General features: G+C 36.4%; 1 protein-coding gene across 1 annotated transcript; it reads left to right on the forward strand.

Annotated features, from left to right (window-relative positions):
* The first annotated feature begins 9650 nt into the window (after positions 1-9650).
* On the forward strand, positions 9651-26940 carry LOC125225367 (monocarboxylate transporter 9-like). The gene is made up of 8 exons (XM_048129046.1): positions 9651-9984; positions 14792-14918; positions 17543-17965; positions 18611-18965; positions 19706-19853; positions 21412-21556; positions 23693-23884; positions 25879-26940. The coding sequence occupies exons 1-8, from the start codon at positions 9862-9864 to the stop codon at positions 26016-26018; spliced, it is 1653 nt and encodes a 550-aa protein (XP_047985003.1). The 5' UTR covers positions 9651-9861; the 3' UTR covers positions 26019-26940.
* The last annotated feature ends 368 nt before the right edge of the window (positions 26941-27308 follow it).

Below are 27308 nucleotides of genomic sequence, written 5' to 3' on the forward strand. Positions count from 1 at the left end.
TTTTCCATTCAGAGGAGAAAACAGAATTACTGCACGAGATAAAACAGATATAGTAAAACTCCGTGGTAACAGAATTTTATCTATTGACAATAAAATTTATTTACATGAAAATATTATAATTATAAGAAACTAAGACTAAAGTTAACAGCTAGTTAAAATCCCTTAGGCCCTTGAGGCATTGTGCCAAGGATGCTGGCGACAATTCCTAGCTGCTGTATTGCAATGCTGATACGGTGTGCGAGGAAGTCGCCAGCCTTCGGTCACCAGTTACCTCGACCAGACGCATCTCTGTGAAAAACTTGTTCGCGCTGGGACCCCATGGATCTAGAGTTTCTACGCCAAAGGGTACAAAATGGTAGATACTGCTTAGCAAAGGCTCTTGCTTATTCCAATCGTCACTCCGAAATTGGACTCATGGTGTGCGTTTTACATGACATCAAAGCAAAGCTCTCCAAACGACCTCTAAGTGTTGGATCTATATCCCCACGCACGCCTTATAAATGACCGGGCTCGAAAGACCCGCGAGTTTTAAACGGAGATTTTAATACATTAATAATTATAGCACATTGAGAATTTTACGTTATCAAATAACGTATTGTAAAACATAAAGAAACTCAGGATAGTAGTTCAGATAACAATAACAGTCAATTACTACTTCCTATTAAGAGCTATGTACCTACCTGTTGTCACTGAGAACATCTCAATACACCCCAGCAAAGAAAAACGTTTGATCTATAATTAATTACTTACATTTTGTAATTGTCGTCGGACTATAATTAGGGTGTAAACTAGTCACTGTTATTGTCACTTAATTACAATTGGTGTCATTACAGTTTCGTTATCCTGAGAATCTAATTATTCTTTGGTAACTTGTTACTTTGTTGCCAGGGCATTTGTGAGGCATATCGGCCTCTAGCCAAATGTACAGTCGTTGAAGTTTCGTAGCTAATGAAACGGAAATGGCTCTGTCTCAAATACAGAGGACCGATAGATAGAGATAGCTTACGATATGATAGAGCGTCAACGGTTATGTTGAATAAATAGGAATATCGTCAAAATATAGTATCTTGGACTAGGATACCTTCTTCTTGCTTTGTAAAGGTTTAAACTCTCAATAAAAGTGATCAATGGCAAATAACTCTTTTACAGAAACCTTACCAATCATTATGCTTTAGTGCGTTTTCACATTATCCGATCCGATATCTGATGTAGTACGGATATCCCACAGATTTAAGCCGTTGATTTTTGCCTTCGAAAAAATTTTTTTTTTTACTTTAAATAATAAAAAAATATTATTTATTATTCTCTAAAGGTAAATCTAGGGGACCTTACAATATTTTAGTCGTATCAAACAAATTTCGACGATTTCGTAAGCATTTTGGGAGAAAACTTAATATTCATTAAAGAAAATTGCAGCAAGGACCAACTTTCGTGACAGATCACGCGAAAACTATAAGTGCTAGCACTAAAGTGTTGATGACAGATTTGTAGAAAATTTATTAAGGATTAACTCGTTCCACACGCTTTTTCTGTATCTTCAACGGTTTTGTCAAAAATTGAGAAAAACCGCATTTTCGGCTCTTTAAGGGAGGGTAGAGGGGTGACACAGAGGGGGGAGGGGTGGGGAGGGTTGATGAAAAATAACTTCGGTCTATAACGTACATGTACCAATTAAAAAAGATCTTCCATTAATTATGCCGTAATTTTAGCTAATTTCCCCGTATTTAACATGTCACAGATACAAAACATTACATTTTAAGTATATAAAGTATATAAGTGTATAAAGAGAAGGAAACGCAAGTCGGAAAATGCTCCTCTGCACACATGTTGCTTTTCTAATGTATTTCTTATCTTTGACCCTTGTACAGATTCATTTGTTACTTCCTATCATATTGGATAACCTTACCATTAAATATGTTTTACTATAGTTTTATTACTTTGGTAGTTAATTAGATGACGCAGTTAGTTTCATGCTCATTCATAATCGGTATCGATGATAAATAGGTATAAGGGATAAGTTCGCGTTCGTACTGTCTATCCTGTGCCATATTTCTGTTTTGTACAATAAAGAGTTTATACATACAGGTACATACACAATTACACACACAGCTACCCTATGCCACGTCTTTAGGTCAATGATTTCAAAACAAAAAATCGGTTTTATTGAAAATTTAGTTAATGTGTTATATTGACATAAAATGATGTTGGTAACTAACATAATCGAAGTGGTTACGTTAGTACATTTACCTACCTGTATACATTGAAAACTAAAAATAAGTGGTATTTATTGTCCAGTGGGTAATTTGCTTATTTTGGAAAAGGAAGAGTAGTTAAAAGTTAAAATGTTTTGAGCCACAAGTTTTCTCTTTCCACGCAAAATATTTCAGATTTACAGTATTTTCATATTTGAGAGTTGACTTTATTCCGATTTAGATCGCAGTTTGACATTTGAAAAGCATAATTATTCACTTTTTAATCTGTATTTTCCCAATTTTATTTTGAAACTACAGATCGGTTGCATCACTTCCATCATTACTTATAAGTACAGGGTGAAAGAAAAAGTAGGTACCGTTCAAACTTTGTACAATGACTTTTGAGGTCATAATAAACAACTATTATTATAAGACCAATGCTGAGATCGCGAAAAAAAATGGCTTTTCCATAGAAATGAGCGGCAAAATGGCAGTATGAAACAGCGAAAATTTATTTGCAATTTCAGCATTGGTCCCATAATAAATCTTGTTCATTATGACCTCAAAAATCATTTTGCAAAGTTTCAAAGGTCTTTTTTCGTTCACCATATATTTGAGATAAAACAAAGGTTTACAACAAGTCCCATTAAATTTATCCAAAAATATCGCCCACCATTAAGATATCATTATTATCATTATAGCAACGTTTGCTCAGTGTAACAGAACACACAGCGTGCGGATTTTCGCGTTTATTCAACGTAATACCAGCGCGGGTGGAAAACCCAAACGAAGAGCGATACTTTAAATCCTTTGCAAATAATACTCGCTACCTAATTTAGGTGATATTTGTTCCATCTGCGAATGCCATATGCGAAGTATCTGTAAAGAGCTTTGCTCTAACATAGTGTCAATCAAAAATTTGTACAAAAAGGGTGCTTTTACACAATAATTTGCTTAACAATGTCGTGGAGTGTTACACCATAACGGTGACAAACAAGAATACATCATTCCTGAATATTAATATTGTTCAAAAAGTTTCAATACAATTTATCAGAACATTAGGGTTTTCAATGCAGTCCTCGGATCCGGTAATCCGGTCGGTTCCGGTACGTAAAGGAGCTACCGAATCTGATCGCTTAGATTTCAAATTTAGTTTTTATAGTCAAATGGACGTTGTACTTTTTACTGCTTTATTTTATTTTATAATTGAAAATATTAAAAGTATGAGTATGATGAGTACATGGCGGCCCGCAGTCTGCGTCGGGATACCATCTCAATGAAAATGCTCCTCGTTACGGAGCGAAACATGTCGAGCGACCTTCGACAATTTACATGTTTAATATGTCAGTGTCTCACGGTAGTTTTATTATTAAAACTAAATAAGTCTGTCACTTAATTATTTTTCTAATCCCTTTAAAAAAACGGGTACGGTCCGGTCAGGTGCCGTAGCCGAATGGCATTTCTGCGACGCGAAACAAAAACGAAACGCCGCGAAAGGTCTGGCTCTGTCGCACGCGACAATTAAATACGCAAGAGAGATAGAGATAGATATCTACGAGAGTTTCGTTTCGTGAGCGTTTGTAAGCGTTTGTGCCATTCGCCTACACACCCAGATCCGACCGGACTGAGAACGGATCCGATCTGCAATCCTTAATATTCAAATATATAGGCAATGCTTCGGTTGAAATAAATCAAATTGTGAAAAATATTTTCCACAAAAACTATATCCAGGGAATATGTACTATGTTTGTGGAGAAATGTTAATCCCCTTTCCTCATTCGAATAACGTCACACAAAAATATTCTCCTATGATCACGCGTATTAAAGAAATGGTCACGTCAACATTTTGCCATTTACAGCATAACGTATTTATTATTTACTATACCTTTTTAGGGTTCCGTACCAAAAAGGTACAAAAGGAACCCTTATGGTGCCGTTCTGTCTGTCTGCCACATTACTAAATATCTCGAGAACTACTTACTTACGCTATCGTTTTGGAAATTTGGAATAGTTATGAACATTGTTAACCTCTATAAATTGAAAGTATTATAGAATAAGATTAGAATAAAATAATAGTTAATTGTTTAAAGTGGGTCACACTTTATCAGATAATTTTTACAACATTCCTCGGAAGGTTGGATTAGCAGCCTCAATGTAGGCAGCTATTACGTGTTAGATGTTCGTGTATAAAAACGTGCCGAACATATGAGTTTTGCGGCTCACGTGAAGAAAGGCTATATCTATATTTAGAATTTGCTTAGAATTAAAATTTCATGATGACAATTTTGACTGGTGCTTAATATTCTTTTCAGTACAGATGATGTTTTACGCACTAGTGCGAGAAGTGGTTCATTATATGCCAGGTCGAAACTTTGGAGAGTCATCTGTACTGAAAAACGTCGTACGATACACGTGCAAAAAGGAAATTCGTAACTCGTGTCGATTTAAATCACTCTCTTCGGTCGGTACTTTCTCTTTTCCGCACTAGTATCGTAATGTACTATTGTTTATGCGATAGGTGGTAAACGAGCGCACATGGCCTAACGGTAAGAGCGTACGAGTTTCAATAAATAACTTTACCCTTCTTGTGGCAAGAAGTCTTGAATGAAATGCTTGTCGCCAATATAAAAGTACTTTTCTTTTATCTTAAATAAATAAACCTAATCTTAAAAAAAAATAACTAAAAATAAAAGGAGCATTCAAGTTCTCGAAATATGATTCCTAAATGATACCTCTCAAACAAATTTTGGCGTGTCTCACTCGCACTAGTAGATAGAAATAATAATATTGAAACAAGAAACAATAATAAGGTACAGCGGGGCAAATCTCAACTAGGGGCCAATTGTAACTAATCCATTTTTCCATTATTACACTATGATGTTGAGTTCTACATGTATCCACTGAACACGCCTACCATACATATATAACCGGTGGACACTATTTAAAAATGCAAACATTGTGAAACATGGATAAAATGGACTAGTTACATTTGCCCCGCTGTACCTTACAGTCATATTCCATTTCAACTATTTTAATGCGCCTTTGAGTACAAGCAAGTTTTTGAGACTAAGATCAATACAAATAATAATAAAAAAATGCAATAATCTGATACTTTTTCCTTAAACTTTTACACCTGCGTATTTTACTCGAACTTCGTTGATAAATAAACTGCAGGATTTTTTTTGGCACGTAGAAAAAGTATGATAGTAGATATATTACTTAGATAATTAGGTTCTAATTGTACATATTGATCACTAATTAATCTGTTCAAATTATGGATCTAGTTAGTATCGTCAGTTATAAAATGTGACGCAATTGCCATGAAACAGGCAAATGGTAAATGATCATATTTTTATAAGCTTTTATTCAAGTTATGTGTAGAGGACACAGTTCAGATAAGAAAGCACATCAAATATTTTATATTGTGTAAAGTACCTACATATTTAATGATATTGAGATTTATATTATCTTTTTCTTCTGTGACAATTTGATATGTTTTCTCTGAAGAAGAACGACGTATTATTAAACTACAATATAATTTATTGAAATTAATTTCCATAGAGTCTGTTAATATTTTTTTTTATGAATACTTTTAGCTGTTAAATTTTATCTTGTTATTTAATGCATGTTAATTATAAGATGTAATGTTTTTAAAAGAAGTGGTCCGCCGAGTTTCATGCCGGTTCCATAGTGGATACCCCCCTCCCAACTGAGGGGGGACTGAAATCTTCTCGAGGCTGAGGCGTAGGGTTAGAGCTGGCGTAGCTTTATTTGTCGTTCATATGCGCATTGTAATATGCCTACTTGAAAAATAAATATTTCATTTTCATTTTTAGGGTTCCGTAGTCAACTAGGAACCCTTATAGTTTCGCCATGTCTGTCTGTCCGTCCGTCCGTCCGTACGTCCGTCCGTCCGTCCGTCCGTCCGCGGATAATCTCAGTAACCGTTAGCACTAGAAAGCTGAAATTTGGTACCGATATGTATATCAATCACGCCAATAAAGTGCAAAAATAAAAAATGGAAAATTTTTTTTTATTAGGGTACCCCCCCCTACATGTAAAGTGGGGGCTGGTATTTTTTTTCATTCCAACCCCAACATGTGATATATTGTTGGATAGGTATTTAAAAATGAATAAGGGTTTACTAAGATCGTTTTTTGATAATATTAATATTTTCGGAAATAATCGCTCCTAAAGGAAAAAAAAGTGCGTCCCCCCCCCTCTAACTTTTGAACCATATGTTTAAAAAATATGAAAAAAATCACAAAAGTAGAACTTTATAAAGACTTTCTAGGAAAATTGTTTTGAACTTGATAGGTTCAGTAGTTTTTGAGAAAAATACGGAAAACTACGGAACCCTACACTGAGCGTGGCCCGACACGCTCTTGGCCGGTTTTTTTTCTTGCCTTAGTTTGGGTCCAAACGTAGAAGCTAAATTTGACCCACTTCCCGGTTTCTGATTGAGCTGAAATTTTGCACACATATGTAAACCACGTGACAATGTAATATTATGATAACATGGAGCTGATCTGATGATGGAGCAGAAAGGTGGTCATGGGAACTCTGTTATGAAACGTCGTATCCCCGTCGAGTAATTGGTTTTTAGAAACGTCTCGGAGAGCAGTAGATGACTGTTGAATGAAAAGTACAGTCGGCGATAAAAGCTTGTGCCAAAAATGAAATTTCTGCAAAAAAACTTATTATGTCCTTAAATTCTCTTTTTTACAATTGATTTTAAATACAAAACTCATATTATTAACCCCCGACGCAAGAACGACGGGATGTTATAAGTTTGACGTATCTGTCTGTTTGTGTGTGTCTGTCTGTGGCATCGTAGCTCCCGAACGGATGAACCGATTGAGATTTAGTTTTTTTTGTTTGAATTAGTCGGCAGTGTTCTTAGCCATGTTTCATAAAAAATGATCCATTACGTCAGGTCTTTTTTCAAAATTTTAATATGTTGCCTGGGTGTTAATATATATTACTAGCTTTTGCCCGCGGCTTCGCTCGCGTTAGAAAGAGACAAAAAGTAGCCTATGTCTATGTCTTCATCCCTTCAACTATTTAATTTCCACCTAAGAAATCACGTCGCTCCGTTTTGCCGTGAAGGACGGACAAACAAACAGACACACACACTTTCCTATTTATAATATTAGTATGGATGTCTTATCAAAGTAATTGTTTTTGTTTGTTGTTTTTTTTTACGTTATGCAATAAAAGTCCCTTTAAATACAAAATTTTGTAAACTTTACGCACCAAAAACCGATTAACTCCTATTATAGATGCTTCTTGCACAAATTATACATAACCGGTCGCATAATAAAACACCGAGAAAGCTTGACCGTCACTAACACGTTCGCGGACGCGTATTCTATAGCATACGTTTTTGTACTCCTTTTGGTGACGCGTATGCTATAGAATACGTTATTTGGTTTGAATTTCTGCGTCTGTTTGCTTAGTAATCTTCTTGTTCACAGTATAATATTATTCACCAACATTTCCTCTACCATTCACTAGAATCATAGTATGCATACTGCAACATTACATAGTTTTATCGCAGTTAAAAAATATGCTGTGGCGTCACAGATCGAGTTCACCTTTTTGTGACGCGTATGCTATAGAATACCTCTTTGTATGGAAATTTGCGCAGTAGCCCCGCGAGTGTCACCGGGAGTTGGCCCGTGAAATGTGGCCAAATTTCGAGCGCAAACGCAATTTTACGGATTGTTTAAAAAATCATAAGTAATTATTTTTACAGTTTATATATATTTTTGTGTTGCGGTTTTGTTAAAAAACATGTCCACTGTCGTTTTATAATAATACACCGTGATTTTGGTTACGATAAATTAAGAAAACCGAAGCATGTTTACACCTATTATTTGAGTAATTTCCTTCGTACTTAGTCATTGCTTTGCTCATATAATTGTGAATAAACCCTATTTCTGGTTGATACTGACTGTTTACGTTAAATTATATCTTTTTGAGTGAATTTTGTTGGTGTTTAACTATTTGAACTTGGTTTAGATGCTTGTAAAATAGCATATAAAGCTGGGCGAATCATCGCGTAGTGAGAGGTAGTGGATAAGTTCTACCCAGAAATCATCACACCAAATGAAGGCCTTTAGCACCTATACAACAGCAGGTTTGAACAAACATTATTCTAGTCTCAATGACGAAACGGGTGACTACAGTTCTGACGAAAGTTAGGTACTCCAAAAGAGTCTGTAGGAGACACACATTTAGACAATTCTTCTTGTACCAAAAAACTCTGTATTCGTGAACAAGCTTTATACTTTTATTTGTGGGCATCATCCCCGCAGCCAGAAACACTAAATGTTTTATTTGATATGATTCTACAGAATGAATCTGCTGTATCACCATCTATGGATCGTATGCTATAGCATACGGTGTCATATAAGATCACATTTTGACTCAGTATTGTGTCACGGTATGCTATAGCATCGTATGCTATAGCATACGGTGTCACATAAGATCACATTTTAACTCTGTATTTTGTCAGGTATGCTATAGCATCCGAATGCTATAGCGTTCCTCGTCACATAATAACCCTAATATAAGCTGTCTAAGGACAGGTATGCTATAGCAGTCTAAAAATTCCCATACAAAATATTGGTGTCCCAGAGGGGTGACTGAGCGTCCGCGAACGTGTCCCCGTCGAGTATTTGGTTTTTAGAAACGTCTCGGAGAGCAGTAGATGACTGTTGAATGAAAAGTACAGTCGGCGATAAAAGCTTGTGCCAAAAATGAAATTTCTGCAAAAAAACTTATTATGTCCTTAAATTCTCTTTTTTACAATTGATTTTAAATACAAAACTCATATTATTAACCCCCGACGCAAGAACGACGGGATGTTATAAGTTTGACGTATCTGTCTGTTTGTGTGTGTCTGTCTGTGGCATCGTAGCTCCCGAACGGATGAACCGATTGAGATTTAGTTTTTTTTGTTTGAATTAGTCGGCAGTGTTCTTAGCCATGTTTCATAAAAAATGATCCATTACGTCAGGTCTTTTTTCAAAATTTTAATATGTTGCCTGGGTGTTAATATATATTACTAGCTTTTGCCCGCGGCTTCGCTCGCGTTAGAAAGAGACAAAAAGTAGCCTATGTCTATGTCTTCATCCCTTCAACTATTTAATTTCCACCTAAGAAATCACGTCGCTCCGTTTTGCCGTGAAGGACGGACAAACAAACAGACACACACACTTTCCTATTTATAATATTAGTATGGATGTCTTATCAAAGTAATTGTTTTTGTTTGTTGTTTTTTTTTACGTTATGCAATAAAAGTCCCTTTAAATACAAAATTTTGTAAACTTTACGCACCAAAAACCGATTAACTCCTATTATAGATGCTTCTTGCACAAATTATACATAACCGGTCGCATAATAAAACACCGAGAAAGCTTGACCGTCACTAATCAAACGGATGCTCTCGGCCGCTCCTGACGTGCCACAAACAAATAAACCCATTATATTGATAAACATATACAATGTTATTGCTGTGAACGTTCTGTTTTCTCTGGGAATACCGAAAGCCTAATAAAATCTAAAGCCTTAAAGCAAATACTGATTGTGTTGGATCCCCCGCCGCGTTATATATAGGAGTTTGAGTGAGGTGAATTCATTTGGTGCTGAGTGTAGAGTGAAGATGAGTGGGAAGAAGTGTAGTGTGAGCAGTAGTTGCAGCAGCAGTGGGGAGGAGAAGTATGAGATGGTGCCACCGGAGGGGGGGTGGGGGTATCTTGTGTGCATCGGCCTGTCGGTTATTTTTGTAAGTTCTTTGTTTTTTAGAGGTGGAATAAAATTAAACAAATAAACTTGAAAAAAACTTTAATTTCCTGTCAATTATTGACAGGAAATTCAAGTTTTTTTTTCAATTACTTAGCTAAAATTGTCTTTAATACAAAAATTACATATACAATTTAAAGAATATATAAATGCATATTTTTGTGCAATTTTTATATATGAAATTTATATATTTTAGAAATATATGATAGTATTTTGTTGAATAACAAATAATATTTGCACTCGTTTTTTGTTAAAAAATCCAGTTAATCATGTGCCTGATTTGTAAGATAAGAACTAGATTGGAATATTTAGAGACCCCACTATATTAAAAGGGTTTTTCAACTAAAATATAAAAAGATAAGATTGGTTTTATGAGTTCATCAATTTATCTATAGATACCTTATTTTCAATAAATTTTGTAATATGACAAACATTAAAAGTACAAACATAAATTAAGTAATCAATTATTGGTTTTTATCAATACGACCATACATTAAAAAAGCGGCCATTCCAACGACATAAAATGTTTTTTTTTCTAGCGGTTGTAATCAGAATAAATTATTTTCAAATTATAATCAATATCTTCCCCAACTGAATATTTGAAATAATAGACTTAAAACAATAAAATTACAACAATGTCAAAATGACAAGCATTGAAAGATTTCTTACAATCTGATTTATAACGTCACTATGACATAGTTCTACAGTGACCGAGGGTTTCCATTGGTTGACTGTACATAGCTTCGTACAACGTATTGTAAAAAGTTGCGTCGGCGTCGGCAGCGTTGCGTTTATTACACTGTAGAAGCCTACACAGACGGACTGCAAACTAACTGTAACTTAATGGAAACTGCACAGCGACTGCACACCAGCTCCAACTTCAGCGTGTAGTTCACAAACAAGTTGCAGTTACATAGCAGGCTGTCTATATTGGCTCTTACAGAACAGAAAATCTATACTAAGTAATATTATAAATGGGAAAGTGTGTGTGTCTGTTTGTTTGTCCGTCCTTCACGGCAAAACGGAACGACGAATTGTCGTGATTTTTTAAGTGGAGATAGTTGAAGGGATGGAGAGTGACATATGCTACTTTTTGTCCCTTTCTAACGCGAGCGCAGCCGCGGGCAAAAGCTAGTAAGGAAATAAATAAGGATAAAGAAGGAAGGTTACATTTTCTCATCTTTTGGTCAAATGTAAAGCTTGTTGAATGTTACGGTCGTTATTTTTTACTCACGATAATTTATCTCATATAATATAACGGTATTTTTTTGATATAAATAAATAACATGACTGGGACAAAGAATCGATCTAACCATCTAAATAAAATTTACTCAAAAGTTGTCTAGAAGAGATCAGTTTTTAGCGATAAGAACGCATGTTGTTACCTAGTTATACTATCACTCAATATTCTGTATAATTTTACATGTAAGATTGTGCAATAAATAATATTTACTTACCAACTTTGTTGTTACGCGACACGCGTAAGCTGAAAAGACTCGGGTTCGATTCCCGGCTCAGCCACTGATCAATTTGGTCGCTTTTATGTAGTCGTATTACTAGGTATGTACTTAAAAACAAATATACAAACAAGTCAAGAAATAAATTCACTTCAGAATAAGTATTGAATTTATAATTACTAATATTATAAATGGGAAAGTGTGTATGTGTGTTTGTTTGTCCGTCTTTCACGGCAAAACGGAGCGACCAATTGATGTGATTATTATAAGTAAAGATAGTTGAAGTGACGGAGAGTGACATAGGCTACATTTAGTCTGTTTCTAACGCGAGCAAAGCCACGGGCAAAATATAGTTCAAAATATAAATACCTATTTCACAGTCCTCAGCCATAATAAAAATAAGAGTGAAACATATTTAAAAAAGTTTGTTTATTTACACGTGCGGAATGCCGGACAGTGTTATGACGAGACGATCCGTGTGATAGTATTGGGTTGGTAAGAAAGTAATGAGCGAATCATAACCAATATTGTAATTTTTATTTAATTTATTATTTTAATCATTTATCAAAAATATAACGGCCTTCGTTATCTACTACTTGTCTCCATCGTTCTGCTAAAGAATAAATAGCATCGGCGAAGAAGTTCTTAGGTTTAGATTCAAAAAACTCAGCTATGTACTGTCGTAGATGGGCTTGATCATCGAACTTTTTTTCATTCAAGGCATTGCTTAGCGATCTGAACAATGCGTAATCCGTAGGTGCCAAGTCTGGAGAGTACGGTGGATGAGGTATCACTTTCCAACCTAGCTCCAATAGCTTTAGCCGAGTCACTTTTGCAATGTGTGGGCGAGCATTGTCGTGTAAGAAAAAAACTTTAGCATGCTGTGGACGATTCTGACAGATTTTTTGGTTTAAATTTTCAAGCTGATTACAGTATACTGATGCGGTAACAGTCATTCCACTTGGTAGGAGTTCCCAGTGAATAATACCATGAATATCCCACCAAACGGACAGCATAACTTTTTTCGGGTGAGGCTCTGTTTTTGGTGCCTCTATTCCTTTTTCGTTTGGAGCTAGCCACTGACGTTTGCGTGTGTGATTTATATATAAGACCCATTTTTCATCTCCAGTGATAAGATGGTCCAACCAGTTGAATGTGCGGCGAAAAGACAGAAGTTGTATGCAGATATCGGCACGCCGGTTTAGTTGATATCTATTAAGTTCGTGCGGTATCCAAACACTGTATTTGTAGTTTTTTCCCAACTCGTGTAAATGTGTTTCTATGGTGACATGAGAGCAGCCTAACTCGGTAGCAAGAGTACGACTCGTTAGCCGCGGCTCTCCTTCAATTAAGGTTTTTAATTTGGCTACATCGATCTTCACCGGTCGACCAGACTTAGGTTGATCTGATAATGAAAAGTCGCCACTACGAAACCGCTGGAACCATCGTTTCGCCGTGGCCTCAGATACAACTTCAGGAGCAACACGCTGACATATAATATTACGCACTGCTTCGGCGGCTGAATGGCCAGACTGAAATTCATATAGTAAGCGATGCCTTACATGCACTTTTAATTCGTCCATTTTCTTCCTTATATTAGCTCGACGACAGCTAGTGAATGACTGACGAGAAACTGTACGACTCGCCCTTTATATACTTTCGACCATAGAAGATTCTAGAACTCTCTCAAAAATTTTATGTGGAATTCAATCGATCGCTCATTACTTTCTTACCAACCCAATATTATCACCAAACCTTGGCCCCTGATCTTCTCTGATCGACTCCGGTTCGAGCCGCATTTTTATCTAACCTAATTCTAAATATTATAATTGTCACGTGCCAATAGATAAAATGCCTGTTGCCCAGCAGTTGTGACATAGATCATTTTAATTCGGGTGAGGTCAAAGAAAAGGTTACGGCAATTAAGAGTATTGGTACCACTTTTGAAATGTAATAGGAAGAATACTTTGTACAGTACAGTGAAGTTCATAAATACGTACTTTTATAATATAACGAGTTAAAGTGAAAAAGTACAAAAGGTATTAATGACGTAATGGAAAATGAACAGAGGAAAGTAAAAATAAAAAGCGTTCCAAAATGGTTACTATAATATAACCTAAAAATACGTACCTCAGCAATTCCCGTCAACTTTGTACAAAAATTAAGGGAAAAGTTAAATTTGTTTTTATTAATTCCTATTTTGTTACCAAGATTTTGTTGATGAATTGAGATTTTATTAAGTTTTATTTCGTCATTAAGGTTCTCTAGTATCTATATTTTCTTAATTATAACAATTATCCTGTATATATCTTACGAAAGTCGAATTATATCACTAAATGTTGGTAACAAAATAGGATCAATTAAAATTTGCTGACGTGGCATTGTACAAAGTTGACGGGAATTGCTGACCTACATTTGACGTGACGTTTTCGATAATAAGTTATACCAAACTTATTTTGAAATTATGGTAGGTAGTTATGTACACTTGTACAGTGAGCTACAAATTACATGGAAAAATTATGAATGAATTCATCGATAAGTTCGCAATGTACTTATACAGCTCACTGTACAGTCGACTACAAAAAAAATGTATCCACGCAAAAAGGTGAAGAAGTGGATACATCTCTTTGTATTCATAAGCATTCACAGCAAAACATAAGCGTAATTCACATTTAAATATTCAGTACAAAAACAGTCTATTAATTGATAAATATTTAACTGAATGTCATGATAACTATTCTCTGGCAATAATAATAATAAACATACTCGAACGGACATTCAACTCACGTGACTCGCTTAACGACCCACTGTGCACGCAAACTTTTTTTTTTTCACTTTGCACTAACTTGACAGTTAGAATGCAACTTGGCATGGGAACTTAGCATGGTCGGACTCTAGCCGCTAGCTTGGACCTAATTCTACTTACTAAAGTGCAGGTAATATTAACTTGCAAGAGTACTCTGGTATAAAACATATCAATAAATGGCGACAAATAAGCATAGATGAGTCCCACTCCAGCAGTCACCATCACTTCACAATATTTATTTATTTAAGCTTTATTGCTCGACGCAAAATTGTAAAAATGGCGGACTTAATGCTTTAAGGCATTGCCTACCAGTCAACCATTGGATCAAACATAAGCTTTAGTTAGTGCCTGTGCAAATTTTCTGCGTAAATAGTCTTCTCTCTTAAATAATCTTGCACTTATATTAAAAAGTTAAACAGTTCGGAATGGAGCAAACAAATTGTATTTTAAGTTAATCACGCATTGATGGACCTTATGTCTTGTTAAAAAGGTTTAAATAGCTAACAGACATATATGTGTGTCCACAGATCGCCGGGACGGCCCACCAGCCCGTGTTCGGGTTCATCTACAACGAGTTCTTGAATGACGTCGGCGCGGGCACAGGCGCGGTCACAGTGGTCTATGGAGTCTTCCAAGTCACGTTAGCTATTGCAGGTAAGATAGCATTAGCTATTGTTACGAGCCCATAACTTCCCACTTCTAGCGGGCAGCGGTGCGGGCGAGCGTGAGTCCACCCTATGGAGCGTCGACTTAGGACACTTGTAGTATGATTTGAGCTTCAATTGTTTGACATGTACGCCGCATGCCCCGCCCCGCTGCACGTGCACGCCCAATATGAGCGTGCACTCATGCTTTTACACTGTAAGAGACCATCCACACTCATAAGACGCATGTCTTGCGGCGCGCAACGGACGTCTCCGCCACGCCGCCTGAATGTAATTCAAAAAACGTCTCCTCAGTACATTTTGTATAGGAAAGACGTAAGTCAAAATATACCGAGGAGACGTTTTTTGAATTACATACAGGCGGCTTGGCGGAGACGTCCGTTGTGCGCCGCGAGACACGCGACGCCTAAGTGAGGACGCTGCCTAAGGGGCTGACAACACCCAATTGCGCAAATTTGATGTTACTTGCGCAGTTTTTTAAGACAAACTACTATTTTTAGTAATTTATGTTATTATTCATTATATTTCAACGAACATAGCCGTACTCGATAAACGATTTAATGAAATCAGCTCGATAGAAAAAGATTGCAAATATTGGTCTCAAATCCGTCATTAAACGGTTCTATGTCGTTCAATCATTCACTTAGTTATCTTTAATTAAAATTACATTAGCAAAAATATACGTATCTAAAACACTAACGAAACATATTGCACAAATAATGCGTCTTTCTATTTTATTTCAATATTTTTCCGTACTTTTCGTAGTTAGTCGTCCTCTTTTAGTGTCATCGCGCTCTCACTTATGAATAGACAGTGTATACGCTAGCGTCAAGGTGATTGGGTGTTGTCAGCGTCGTAAGTTGCCATACAAAGTTCACTGTCACTACTGTAATCTATAAAACGTCGTAAACGCCGAAAAATAAAATAAAAAATAAAAATAAAAATCATTTATTCATGTACCAAAAATAGCAGTTATAAACAGGCCATAAACTATATTAACACAAAAATAGGCTTCACCATGTCCGTGCCTGAACTAGGGAGATCCTGTATCTCAGGCAGAAAAAATAACTTACAAACTAAAACAGGGAAATTATTTGATAATATCATGTGCATTGCATAGGTATTCAACTAAAAAATAAATAAATAAATAAATAAAAATAAATAAATGAACGCCGTGTGAACTTAACCTAATAATGACACCTCAACAAAGTGGCGTACCGTTAATGATGACATCTCCATTGATATTTCCTTGATAATTAATCAGCAATCTGTAACGATAGCCAGTTACATGGTATCGGAATTCCGAACGAGGTCAACACTCGTTGGGATGGGTCAAGAGTTTTCCGCGTTGACACAGACTAGTTTTTAGGTGAACATTTGGTTTGTAAACTGCGTTTTATAGAAAAATATTGTGGATCGATTTAGGAACTTTACCTATAGTAATAGGGACTGAGTTCACACTTTTTTGCCATACTAAATTGAACCTTATCATCGGTCCAGAAAGGCGTTCGTGTCAGACTAGTAAAAGTGTGTCCACATGAGAGGGTCAAAGTTGGGGCTGGTGTCCCTCTCGCACGTGTGACCAGTGTTAAAGAGCTTACTATGTCTGTATTTTTATCTGTATGATAACTAAGTTTATAAATTTCTTTAATTATTTTTGTATTATATCGAGGCAAGGGTATTAACACCTTGTAACGAAATAGTAAGTCATTGTTATGAAGCCATAAAACCAAAGATTTGCGCAATTAAAAAAAACCTTTAATTGGGTATTAGTAGATTTGGTAGTAACTTTGAATATTGACTGGTATCCCAAAATAATGACAGTGATGACGTCGTTCAAATGATTTTGACAGTGGCAATAAGCGCGAGAGGGACACCAGTCCCAACTTTATTTACCTTCTCATGTGGACACACTTTTTGGACTAACTACTTAATCTAGCTTAATATCTCTAAATCTATGAAATATCCTAAGGTATGTAAAGTTCAGCCTAAGTTCTGTGCTTTACAAAAGGTTGTAATTAATAATGATTAAATTGTAAACAATGCCTTTTACGTCAGTCATACTTTTCCTCCATAAAGTCTAAATGGTTGCTAATTGCCAGGTTTGAGATTGCAACTTTAATTGTGATTACTTGATTGTATTGCTACTGTGCAATAATTACTAGTTTAATAATGTGTTATTGATTCAATGATTACCATAATAATTATGTTGTATTATATGAGTAAATTTATACGTTTTTTATACCACGTCGGTTATAAATAACCTGACGGACCTTATGAAATGTAGGTATGTCACTAGATTTTCGCTGCATTGAACTTTTCAAAAAATAAAAGTATTTTTTTTAATAAACCCGTATTTTAAAAAATCCGTGATAAAAATATCGACAAGGAGGTTATCGTCATCGCATAGTCGGACTATGTTATGAACCGAAGACACCGTGCACAAACATATGTATTAACACCAAAAAACTAAATTTTGGAAATAAATTATTTGTTTGACTGATAGATCAAAGTTCACGAGTGTGATATCTTTATAAGTTCTTCTAACATAATTATTAAAACCCAAAATCTGAAATAAATACCCGTGTCTTAACTTTTTTTTTATCATTCCAGGCTTTTCAGCAAACATCGCTCTAAAGCGGCTATCATTAAGACAAGTGGGCCTCATCGGAGCGTTTATATACACGCTGGCGTCCTTCCTGGCCATTTTCGTCACGTCAACGACGCAATTAATCATAACTAACGGGTTTCTCCAAGGCTTAGGGATGGGTCTTCTCATCCCTATTTCATACACTAGCTTCAACAGCTACTTCACGAAGAAGAAGGTGCTATACCTAAGCCTTTGTAAGGCTTCAATAGGCATGATCACTATGGTGTATCCGCTGTTCATCAAGTTTACTATAACGGAGTTCGGGTTCAGGGGGACACTGGCTGTATTATGCGCTATTTCGGCGCACAGTATATTTGGGGCTGTTGTGATGCATCCGGTCGAGTGGCATATGGTGAAACAGATGAAGCCGTGCGAGAAAATAGTTCGTGAGTACATCAGCAAATACTTAACTTTATATTCATAAACAAATTTTTGATACATCAAATATTATCTCTAGATATGATATACGTCGGATGTGTTTGTCATCGTGGTGTTATTTCAAGATGAGTCATTTTAGACAGTCGCATATCCTTTATAAAACTTATATCTTTATATATTTCAGACTTATTTGGGCATTTTCAGAATTTGGGTCTCTAATTAGCGTAAGTTGTTAACAAAAATTAACTCGCTGTCAGTTTTGTGACGACAATTGAGTATAAAATCTGTCTAAAAATTTACTTTTTTCACATTCTGAATTTAGTTTATCGCTTAAGTTTATGTAATTAACACAAAAACAATACTTTTATTGAAATTTCATGCTTAATCGTCACAACACAAAACTGACAGGGAGTACATTTTTGTTAACAACTTACGCTAATTGGGGGGTCCTAATTTCTGAAAAAGCCCATCACCTTTTTTGAAATTATTGCTCACCTGCTAAAACCTAATACAAAGAGCACTTTTGTCTTTTATTTTTAAGCTGTCCGTGCACCCTACGCCTAACACAATAGAAAGACGTACCCTCTATCTAGTGTCCACAAACGCGTTAAAGTGACCAATATAGACCCATCTAATGACTTTTTTATTTCCAGTGATCCCTCCAACTCCCGCCGTCGAAAATTCCCAATTCGAATTCACCAAAGACGGCAACACGCTCTCACCGCTGCCAACAAACGCCGCAAAATCCGTAGAAAACCTGTACATCCAGGCTCAAATGACCAGAAAATCCTCCGATTTCCTCTTCGTACCGAAGTTAACCGAGTCGAGGAGATTAAGCATTCCTGTGGTGCTAATACCCGAGGACGGGAAGACAGACAGCAGGTTCAACTCGACGGATAATGTGTATCTCGAGAACTTGTACAAAGCAGCTTCGGTGTCGAGTTTGGGAAATTTCGGAGGTATCGCGGCTGAACCTATGCCGATCATCAAGAATAAGGACGGGAAATGGTAATTCATCAGCGATTTTTTTAATATTTTGAATGATTCATTAATTTCGTCGGGTACCACGGCGGGCGGGTGGTCTAGTGGTTAAGACGTTAGCCGCGTAAGCTGAAGACCCGGGTTCGATTCCCGGCTCGGCCACCAGTGGGCCTTGTCGTTTTTTCTTTCGTGTATGATATATATTTCAATTTATCATTAATAAATGTTTCATTATACTTATGTTGAACGGGATATAGATCCTTTAGTAGTTATCCGTGACCACTACATGTAAGGCTTGTTTTAGTCACGCGAACCGACCGCGCGGAGCGATCCGCACTGAACTAATATGTGTTAACTTCAGGGAGCGTTTTAACTGGTCGAAATATTGGGATTATTTCCATCATATCAAGATTCCCCTTTCGAAATCACCCTAGCATTTCTGTGATTCGGAATTACCCTAATGCACCCTACTCTTTTTTGTCGGCTGTAATATGACGATGAACTGCAAAAGCGGATTTGAAATTAATTAAAAGTGAAGCTTTGCTTTAAGATGCGTTTAGGAATCTCAGTGAGTTGGCAAGCTTCAGACGCTTGAGAATTCGCAAACGGTTTCTCGTAAGATCTGTGATACCTATAACGAAGGAATAATATTTATGGAGATGAGGTATAAAATCAAGAATTTATTCCTTTATATATTTAGGTACATTGTACGTACAGGTATAAGTTTTGTTTAAAATTACTAATTAATTGCAACTCCATTATTCCAGGCAAACTGTAGCCGAGTTCCTAGACCTGACCCTGCTGAAGGACTGGATATTCGACAACATCGCTTTCGGGATGTCACTAGCTTTCTTTGCCGACCTTACCTTCTTCACTTTGGAGCCTCTGTTTTTGGACAATAATGGATTGAGCCGGGTAAGCATTTTTTAGTTAGTTAAGTAGCCTGAAGGAAAAACGTAATGGGAATTAAAGACAATCATTTTCGTTAGACAAATTCATATGGAACGATTTCTGACTATAAATACTTAATTTAGAAGAAGTCTTTACTTGCGAAATTCGTTGCATTTTATGATTGTTTGAACTTTGAAAAAATATATTATACTAGTGTGCATACAGATTGGAATTAAAAAGACTGGTTTTCTAAAAAAAGACACGAGAATAGTTTACATAATTAATAAATGCACAAAAATTTTGTTCAATTATGAATACAATCAAAACTGGTATTTTAAATCTACAAAAATCTAGTTCATAAATACGATAAAGCTTTAAATAGTTACATACTAATAAAAAAGTGAGTGTATATATGCGTAGTATGTGACATAATAACTACAAATGATACGCTGATATCTTGATATACAGCAGTTTTTAATAGTTATTTGTTATACAAGGGGGCAAAGTTGTACATAATAACTACACCCGAGTGTAACACAAAACTTTTCCCCTCACTGTGAAATACAACGCTGCGTTTATCACTGCTTCAAGTAGTTCCACAGGTGGTAAATCATCTTTAATACTAGCTAGTTTTATCAATTTTAAAACAGTGAATTTGACTTTATTCAAGGTCAAATTACTTTACCCACTAGTGGATAAAATGCGTTTTTACCCGCTGGTATTAAAGGACAAAACACGTGTTTCCGAGCTAGTGAGGGGAAAATATAATTTTATCCCCAGGAATTTTAAATTCAAAAACAGATAAGTTTCTGAAGTCTTGTAACTTGAAACTATGGAATATGACAATATTAAATCAGCATAGCCTAAAAGCCAAATCATGCAAAGCCGCGTAAGCTGAAGACCTGGTTCCATTCCCGGCTCGGCCACCAGTGGGCCCTGTCGTTTTTTCTTACGTGTATGATATCTATTTAAATTTATAAATATCTGGGCAACCGAGCTTCGCTCGGTTCTGTTTCGTATCCTTGACATGTGTCGCCATCTAGTTCAAAAATGAATAGTACCTACATCGAGCGAAAGAATTCTCAGCTTTAACAACACAACTACTGCACACGAGATGGCGCGCATTTCGCCACAAAAACTCAAATAGTGTATTTTCTATTCGTTTTAGCCTTGACCTGTGTCGCCATCTAGTGTTTGCAATAATTAGTACTTACATCGACCGAAAGAATTCTGTCTTAACAGTACAACTACTGCACACGAGATGGCGCGCGAAGAAAAACGCATGAAAACTCGAAAATTCGCGTTTTCCGGGACCTAAGTATAAGTTAGACCGATTTTTCACCCCCAAAAACCCCCACATAACAAATTTCTGCGAAATCGTTAGCGGTTTCCGAGATCGTCAGTGTAAATAAATATATATATAAATAAATAAATAAATATACAAGAATTGCTCGTTTAAAAGTATAAGATTTATATATAGTAGTGTGAATACTTGAAAAAAGAACAAATCGAAAAATATTCAATAAAATAATTTGATTTGTTCCCTAGTTGCCAAATCATGCAATTCTTCTTTCTTCCGCAGGGCGACATAGCAACGATAATAGCGGTAGGCGGGGCTACAGACATGTCAGCAAGGTTGCTACTTGGCGTCACTGGTCACTTCTTCACCATGAACAGCCGGTACATGTACTACGCCGGAGCACTCTTCACTGCGATATTCCGGATAGGTAAGCTTCCACTTATTTTATTGACCAATAGACATATCACTAAAGGGTTTCACTAAGGGGTCACTGGGTTTTGGAGCACCTGTTATTGCTCTTTTCTATTCGTGTTCTTATGTTGTTGATTACCTATTTGTTGTCTAAATGATCATTATCTTTAAGTTTTACCTCCATCGGTTTTTTCCGTATATATCTTATCAACGGGCTAAAGTGTAACTAAGGATCATGTTGATGTTTGACTTTTATCGGTTTTTGTCTTTTTTTATAATTTTTTTTTTGAAATTATTGGTAGTTTTTATCTTCTCATTTTTAGGATCGGTTACTATTGGAATAGTTAAAATAGTAATTTTTTTGAAACTAGTCTTCAGTCAGTCTTCAAAAAAGTCATGACAATTATCTAGTCTAAGTTGAGTCTCTCCGTAGTTAAAAATCTTCAAATAAAACGCCTTACTTACGGTAGCTAAACGACTCGTGAAGTATAACTACCTAATTGCGTATACGTCGAACTTCATTAGATCAAGATTTGTAAATCACCAGACGTTCGTCGTCAGGTGATTATCTAAACTGAATTAAACCAGAACGCAGAGCGTCTCATTAGCATACTTATTTACATTTCGATTGCATTAATGTGCAATCGTGTTATCTTCCAATAACACAAGTTCAATGGGAAAAGATAAATCTCGGCAATGATTACTAGAAATTCGATTTTTACGACGTTTACTATTACACTGATGTTAGCACTGATTGACTTGCACGTTATCTATTCGCGGATTAGCAAAGGAAAGTTCTAGTTTACGGTTTACTATTTAACAAACAATGTGTCTGTTCGTCATTGCCTGACTCCAAATAATTGGTTCTAAATATTTTTTGGTCCAGCATAGGTACTTAGCTCGAATGAAAGGATTACTATTGTTTATTATAGACTAACCTTGATAATAAAAATGCAATGTCAAGATCCAAAGGAATATTGAAGACAAATAGGTATAAAGTCTGACCAGAAACATTACGACTATTGTCAAGAGGGTTCTGTTACACCTCTGACCTGGCGATCAAATATATAAAAGAGGCGCGTTCCTAGCACATAGTCTAAGCTCGTGTAGGTGAACGCGTACTATGCTTGTATGAGTGAAATATGACAGGTCGACTGTTCGTGTTTTTGACAGGCGGTAACTGTGAGGCAACCGAGATGGGGTGGGCGGCACTTTCAGCGGGGAGCGGCAGTGGCCATACTGTACGATATAGTACTCTTAATTATATTGTGGTTCGGTGTAACATGGAGAGAATAGTTCTAATTAAATTCCGCAGCATGGCGCGTAGACATAATATTTTCTAGTCAGACTATTACGTATAATAAATACAAGTTAGTAATGTACATGAACAAACCTCGTGTTAGGAAGACCCGTTATGTAAATATCTGATCTAGAAAACTAAACACTTACAAATATGCTTCAACGGATCTTGGTATTGGCAGGTGACGTTTGCATCTCATTTTGGGAAATGTCAGAGCAAAATGTTTCGATTCCGAGGTCTCGTTGGATTATTTTTAGTTATCATAGCTTAATTTAGTAATTATGCCTTAATATTTTGAATCTGCAAATTCTGTTGAGAATTTTTACCAAAGCACCACACTCGATCTGATCTGCGATCCGATTTAGAATAGTTATTTTATATCACTAAGGGCCAGTTGCATCAACCTCATTTGACAGACACAATCATCGTTACGCAGACTTCCCATACAATAAAATTTAACGAACGCTTTAACGGTGACATACGGTTTGATGCAACCGGCCCTTAGTCCAAACGAAATTACAGTACCTAGTCTGTTTTAGTCTGACAACATGATACTTATCAGCACTGACAATTTTACGTCCTTTTGTGTGTCGATAAGTTTAAGGTAGTCAGAATCAAACTTTACTAAACTTGTACAGGCAGTGAAAAGCAAAATGTTAGTAGCGGGCGACAATCATTACCATTTCGAAACAGGTCTCAACAAACTTATATTGACCGGGATATAGACCGTGATTACCTTTTTGATTTCAAATTTTTTTCTTTTATTTTTCATTCAAAACTCAGGAGTTTTTTTCTTAAAGCTTCGTTTGTTACCAATCGATATTATACTTAACAATATGTGTTTTCTTTCAGTTCTCTCCCAATGCACCACGTACCTGCCGCTCCTGATCTTGACTGGCATCCTTGGCTCCTTACGGTCTCTGCTGCACATAGCGCAGCCTATAGTCATGGCTGAGCATGTTCCTATTGAGCGGTATCCGTCGGCCTACGGACTGTATATGCTGATCACTGGAGCCTTGAGTTTGAGCGTCGGGCCTTTGATAGGTAAGACAAGTTTCTTCAAATCATATTAACGAATGGCAATATCGTTGCTCAAGTTGACAGTGTTTTGTGACAGAATCATAACGTCACGAAGTCTAGTATGATCGTTTTAAAACCAGTAACATAGCAACAAATGAATAGATCTCATTAGCTCTCTATAAAGTTGTTAGTGTTGTTACCCCATAATAGTATTCCATAGTAGACAAATGCATGTGCATCAGCGATATAGGTAGGTTAAATTCACAATAGATGGATACTGTCTCTCAAGCAAAGCAATTTGTGTACTTAGTCAAAAATTGAATCGACGACTATATACTAACTTTGCACGGAATGGATAAGTAGTAGGTACTAATACATAATTATCATGAAAGGATACTACGCATCACTCTACGCGATTGCTATATTCAAGATCATTCTAAAGAACCATAAGTACCAGTTTTGCAAATTATGTTTAAAGTGATGTATACTTCAGGGACTTAAACATAATTTGCAAAATTATCCCAACAGCGATACGTTAACATCTCATCCTATTTACTCCAACAAGATTTCATCCCTGATTGTACTCCTAAATCTACACCTTAAATAACATCTTACAGAAATACAGTTGAGGTTCGGAATACCGTGGCAGGTAAAATGAGTACATTATCTTAACTGAACGAACCCGCATAGGGGCTCGTCAACTCGAGATATTGACAGATCAATGGCCTACTTATATTTTAGCTACCCTTCCCTTGGGTTATTTATTAAAGATAAACAATGTATGTATATTAGCACTTCTTCTTCCTTGTTTTTTCATGAGTAAAATATATTATGAGAATAACAATCGCAGTAAGAGAATTTTATTAAAAAAGTGATTTATTAAACTCTTACAGTTTTGTTTGTATAAAAACTTGATAAGTCAGTAGTAAGGACCAAACAAAGCTGAACCATAAGACGAACTTGATGTTCTAAATTCAGTAAATAAGTACCTTGATTTATCAAGTCCTTTACGCCATCTACCGAGTTATTTAAAACAAATACACGCAGCTAGGAATAAATGAGTAAGAGTAAGTAAAGCAAGGAATTAAACTTTTTCCATCCTCAAAAAGTAGATCGCGAAGTATACATACACATTTTAATACGATTCATATAATCTGCATACCTACCAAAGCTTAAAAGCCAAACAAAATAAATAATAATATATGAAAATGGGCAATTTTTACTTCAATTTGTAATCGAAAATAAACATGTTATTTCCGACAGACATGCGTAAATATGGCAACGTGTGTTGTGAATAAACATGTTGAAGTATTTGGCCAATAATATTTACGATTATATCGCCCTCGTGTTGGTTTTGAGGTACGAAATATTTAAATCATTACCTGAGTTCTGGCACAGTATAATAAAGAGTACTATCGTACAGTATGGCCACTCCCGCTCCCCGCTGAAAGTGCCGCCCACCCCCTCTCGGTTACCTCACAGTTACCGCCTGTCAAAAACACGAACAGTCGACCTGTCATATTTCACTCATACAAGCATAGTACGCGTTCACCTATACGAGCTAATACTGTGTGCTAGGAATGCGCCTCTTTCAATATATTTGATCGCCAGTGTCCGAGGTGTAGTTCTGGTGAGTGAGCCTTTGCTTGGCATGTGTAATGGCGTACTTTCTAAAGGGGATATTCGGCCAAAACGTTGTAGGTAATAGCCCTTATCTACATATATAAGATATTATCCGCATACGATTGGAGATAGCACAAGTGATTTACTAGTAAATTTTGTCTTGTCCCTAAATAATGTAGATTGGTATCTATACTTATCAAAGTTTGTAACCATCACATAAGTTCTACTTTGATTGATAAACTAGAGCTAGACAGTATTACGTGAAATAGAATATGCCCGATCGGACAGAACTTACCGTATTACCCTGAACTAGTTGACTTTATCTCATTCTAAAAGTTACTTTGGAGAGATCTTTTTTTGCGTTTCACCTAATAATGATATGTCCATCTTTTCAGGTTTCGTCCGCGACTACACAGACAGTTACGAAATCGCCTTCTACATGCTCACAATCTGCAACCTTTGCTGCGTGGTCCCTTGGACCATTGAAGCCGTCATCAGGTTCTCAAGCCGAAAAACTGCTCATCTAGAGACGTGAACCTAAATAATGTGAAGGACACTTCATGAGCAAAGACTGCGATGTATTATAGTGTAGCTAGTAAATACAATTATAGCTCGTGCGATTGCTTGATATGGCAATAGACATGAAGTCTTAAGACCAGTGGTGTAATCAGACAAAGAGACCTTTTGCCCATGGCGACGCATTAAGGCGGACCCTGCGAATAGTCATTGAATGAACGCCTAAGAGCAGAGTAGATGCGCAATTGTTCATGGCTGGAATACATAGATCACGCTGCGCCGCTGCCAAAGACAGTATGGTCTAGATATATTTGCCTAGAATGACCACTAGATAAAAGTAGAAAATCTCTGAGCTGCGCGGGTCTATGAAAGTTGATATGACCACTGCGCAGAACGGTTTAAGCAAGACGATAACTGGAGGAATCCTGGGAGCAAGAAAATGAGTGATAATTGTAGAACCACATTGACGATGACCGTGACTCTTGGCAGTTTTTTTTTAAATTATAAATGGCCTTACTCTTGGCCACAGACTAGCCAAAGGCAAAGGCGTGGCCTATGATGGAGTGAGCTCACCTAGAAAATGCCTGTTCACCCTAAATTTGAAGGTTGCAGCGTTATATGAGCTCGGAAATATAGTATAGTAAAATTATAGTCAATTAAATGATTCAGGTATTCATGTTTAAAAGGAGCCCAGTAAACGTGGTTGCCAGTCTTTATTTTGTTCGATAGGTGTTATTTTGTGCCAAAGTGTAGATAAAACTTAACTTCAAAACAAGTTGTACTTGTCAAAAATGCGAGCCGGATGTTGCATAGCATGTCATTTAAGTGACAATAAAATGTAAATATATATAAATATGGAAATTCAAAAGAAGTGAAATGAAATGAATGAAATAATTCACGACCATCTTGATAAGAGCCCGGCCCGCAAAAGAAATGATAAGATCATTTTTTATTTTTTTATTTTTATTTATTGTCACTTAGCAACTATCCTTACAGGTAACCCTAATACAATAGTGCCTATTCATAGTTATTTACATAATTATATCAGCAAAACCTTACGATTACATCAAATTATAACATATAACATTTAAACACACTTTTACAAATTCGGACATTGGACAACTAAACAAGTCAGTCTGATCAGCCACTAAATTCAGTGTACGGACGGTGCGACTGAGAGGCGCCTTACGAAGCAGGTTGGTTCTGCCGATCGGTTCCACCAGCAGCTGCGGCCGCCGCCTCCGCTCCACGTAGCCATTGGGCACGTACAGATTCATCTGCTGTAAGATCCCCGGGTTGTGAATACTGC

Source organism: Leguminivora glycinivorella, chromosome 4, assembly GCF_023078275.1.
Source record: "Leguminivora glycinivorella isolate SPB_JAAS2020 chromosome 4, LegGlyc_1.1, whole genome shotgun sequence".
Lineage (NCBI taxonomy): Eukaryota > Metazoa > Arthropoda > Insecta > Lepidoptera > Tortricidae > Leguminivora > Leguminivora glycinivorella.

What these genes read in the sequence shown, in the direction of transcription:
- LOC125225367 (XM_048129046.1), top strand. Translation starts at nt 9,862, where the DNA reads ATGAGTGGGAAGAAGTGTAGTGTGAGCAGTAGTTGCAGCAGCAGTGGG. An exon ending in CACTGCGATATTCCGGATAG is followed by an intron (nt 21,557 to 23,692) that starts GTAAGCTTCCAC and finishes GTTTTCTTTCAG; the next exon opens with TTCTCTCCCAATGCACCACG. An exon ending in GAGCGTCGGGCCTTTGATAG is followed by an intron (nt 23,885 to 25,878) that starts GTAAGACAAGTT and finishes CCATCTTTTCAG; the next exon opens with GTTTCGTCCGCGACTACACA.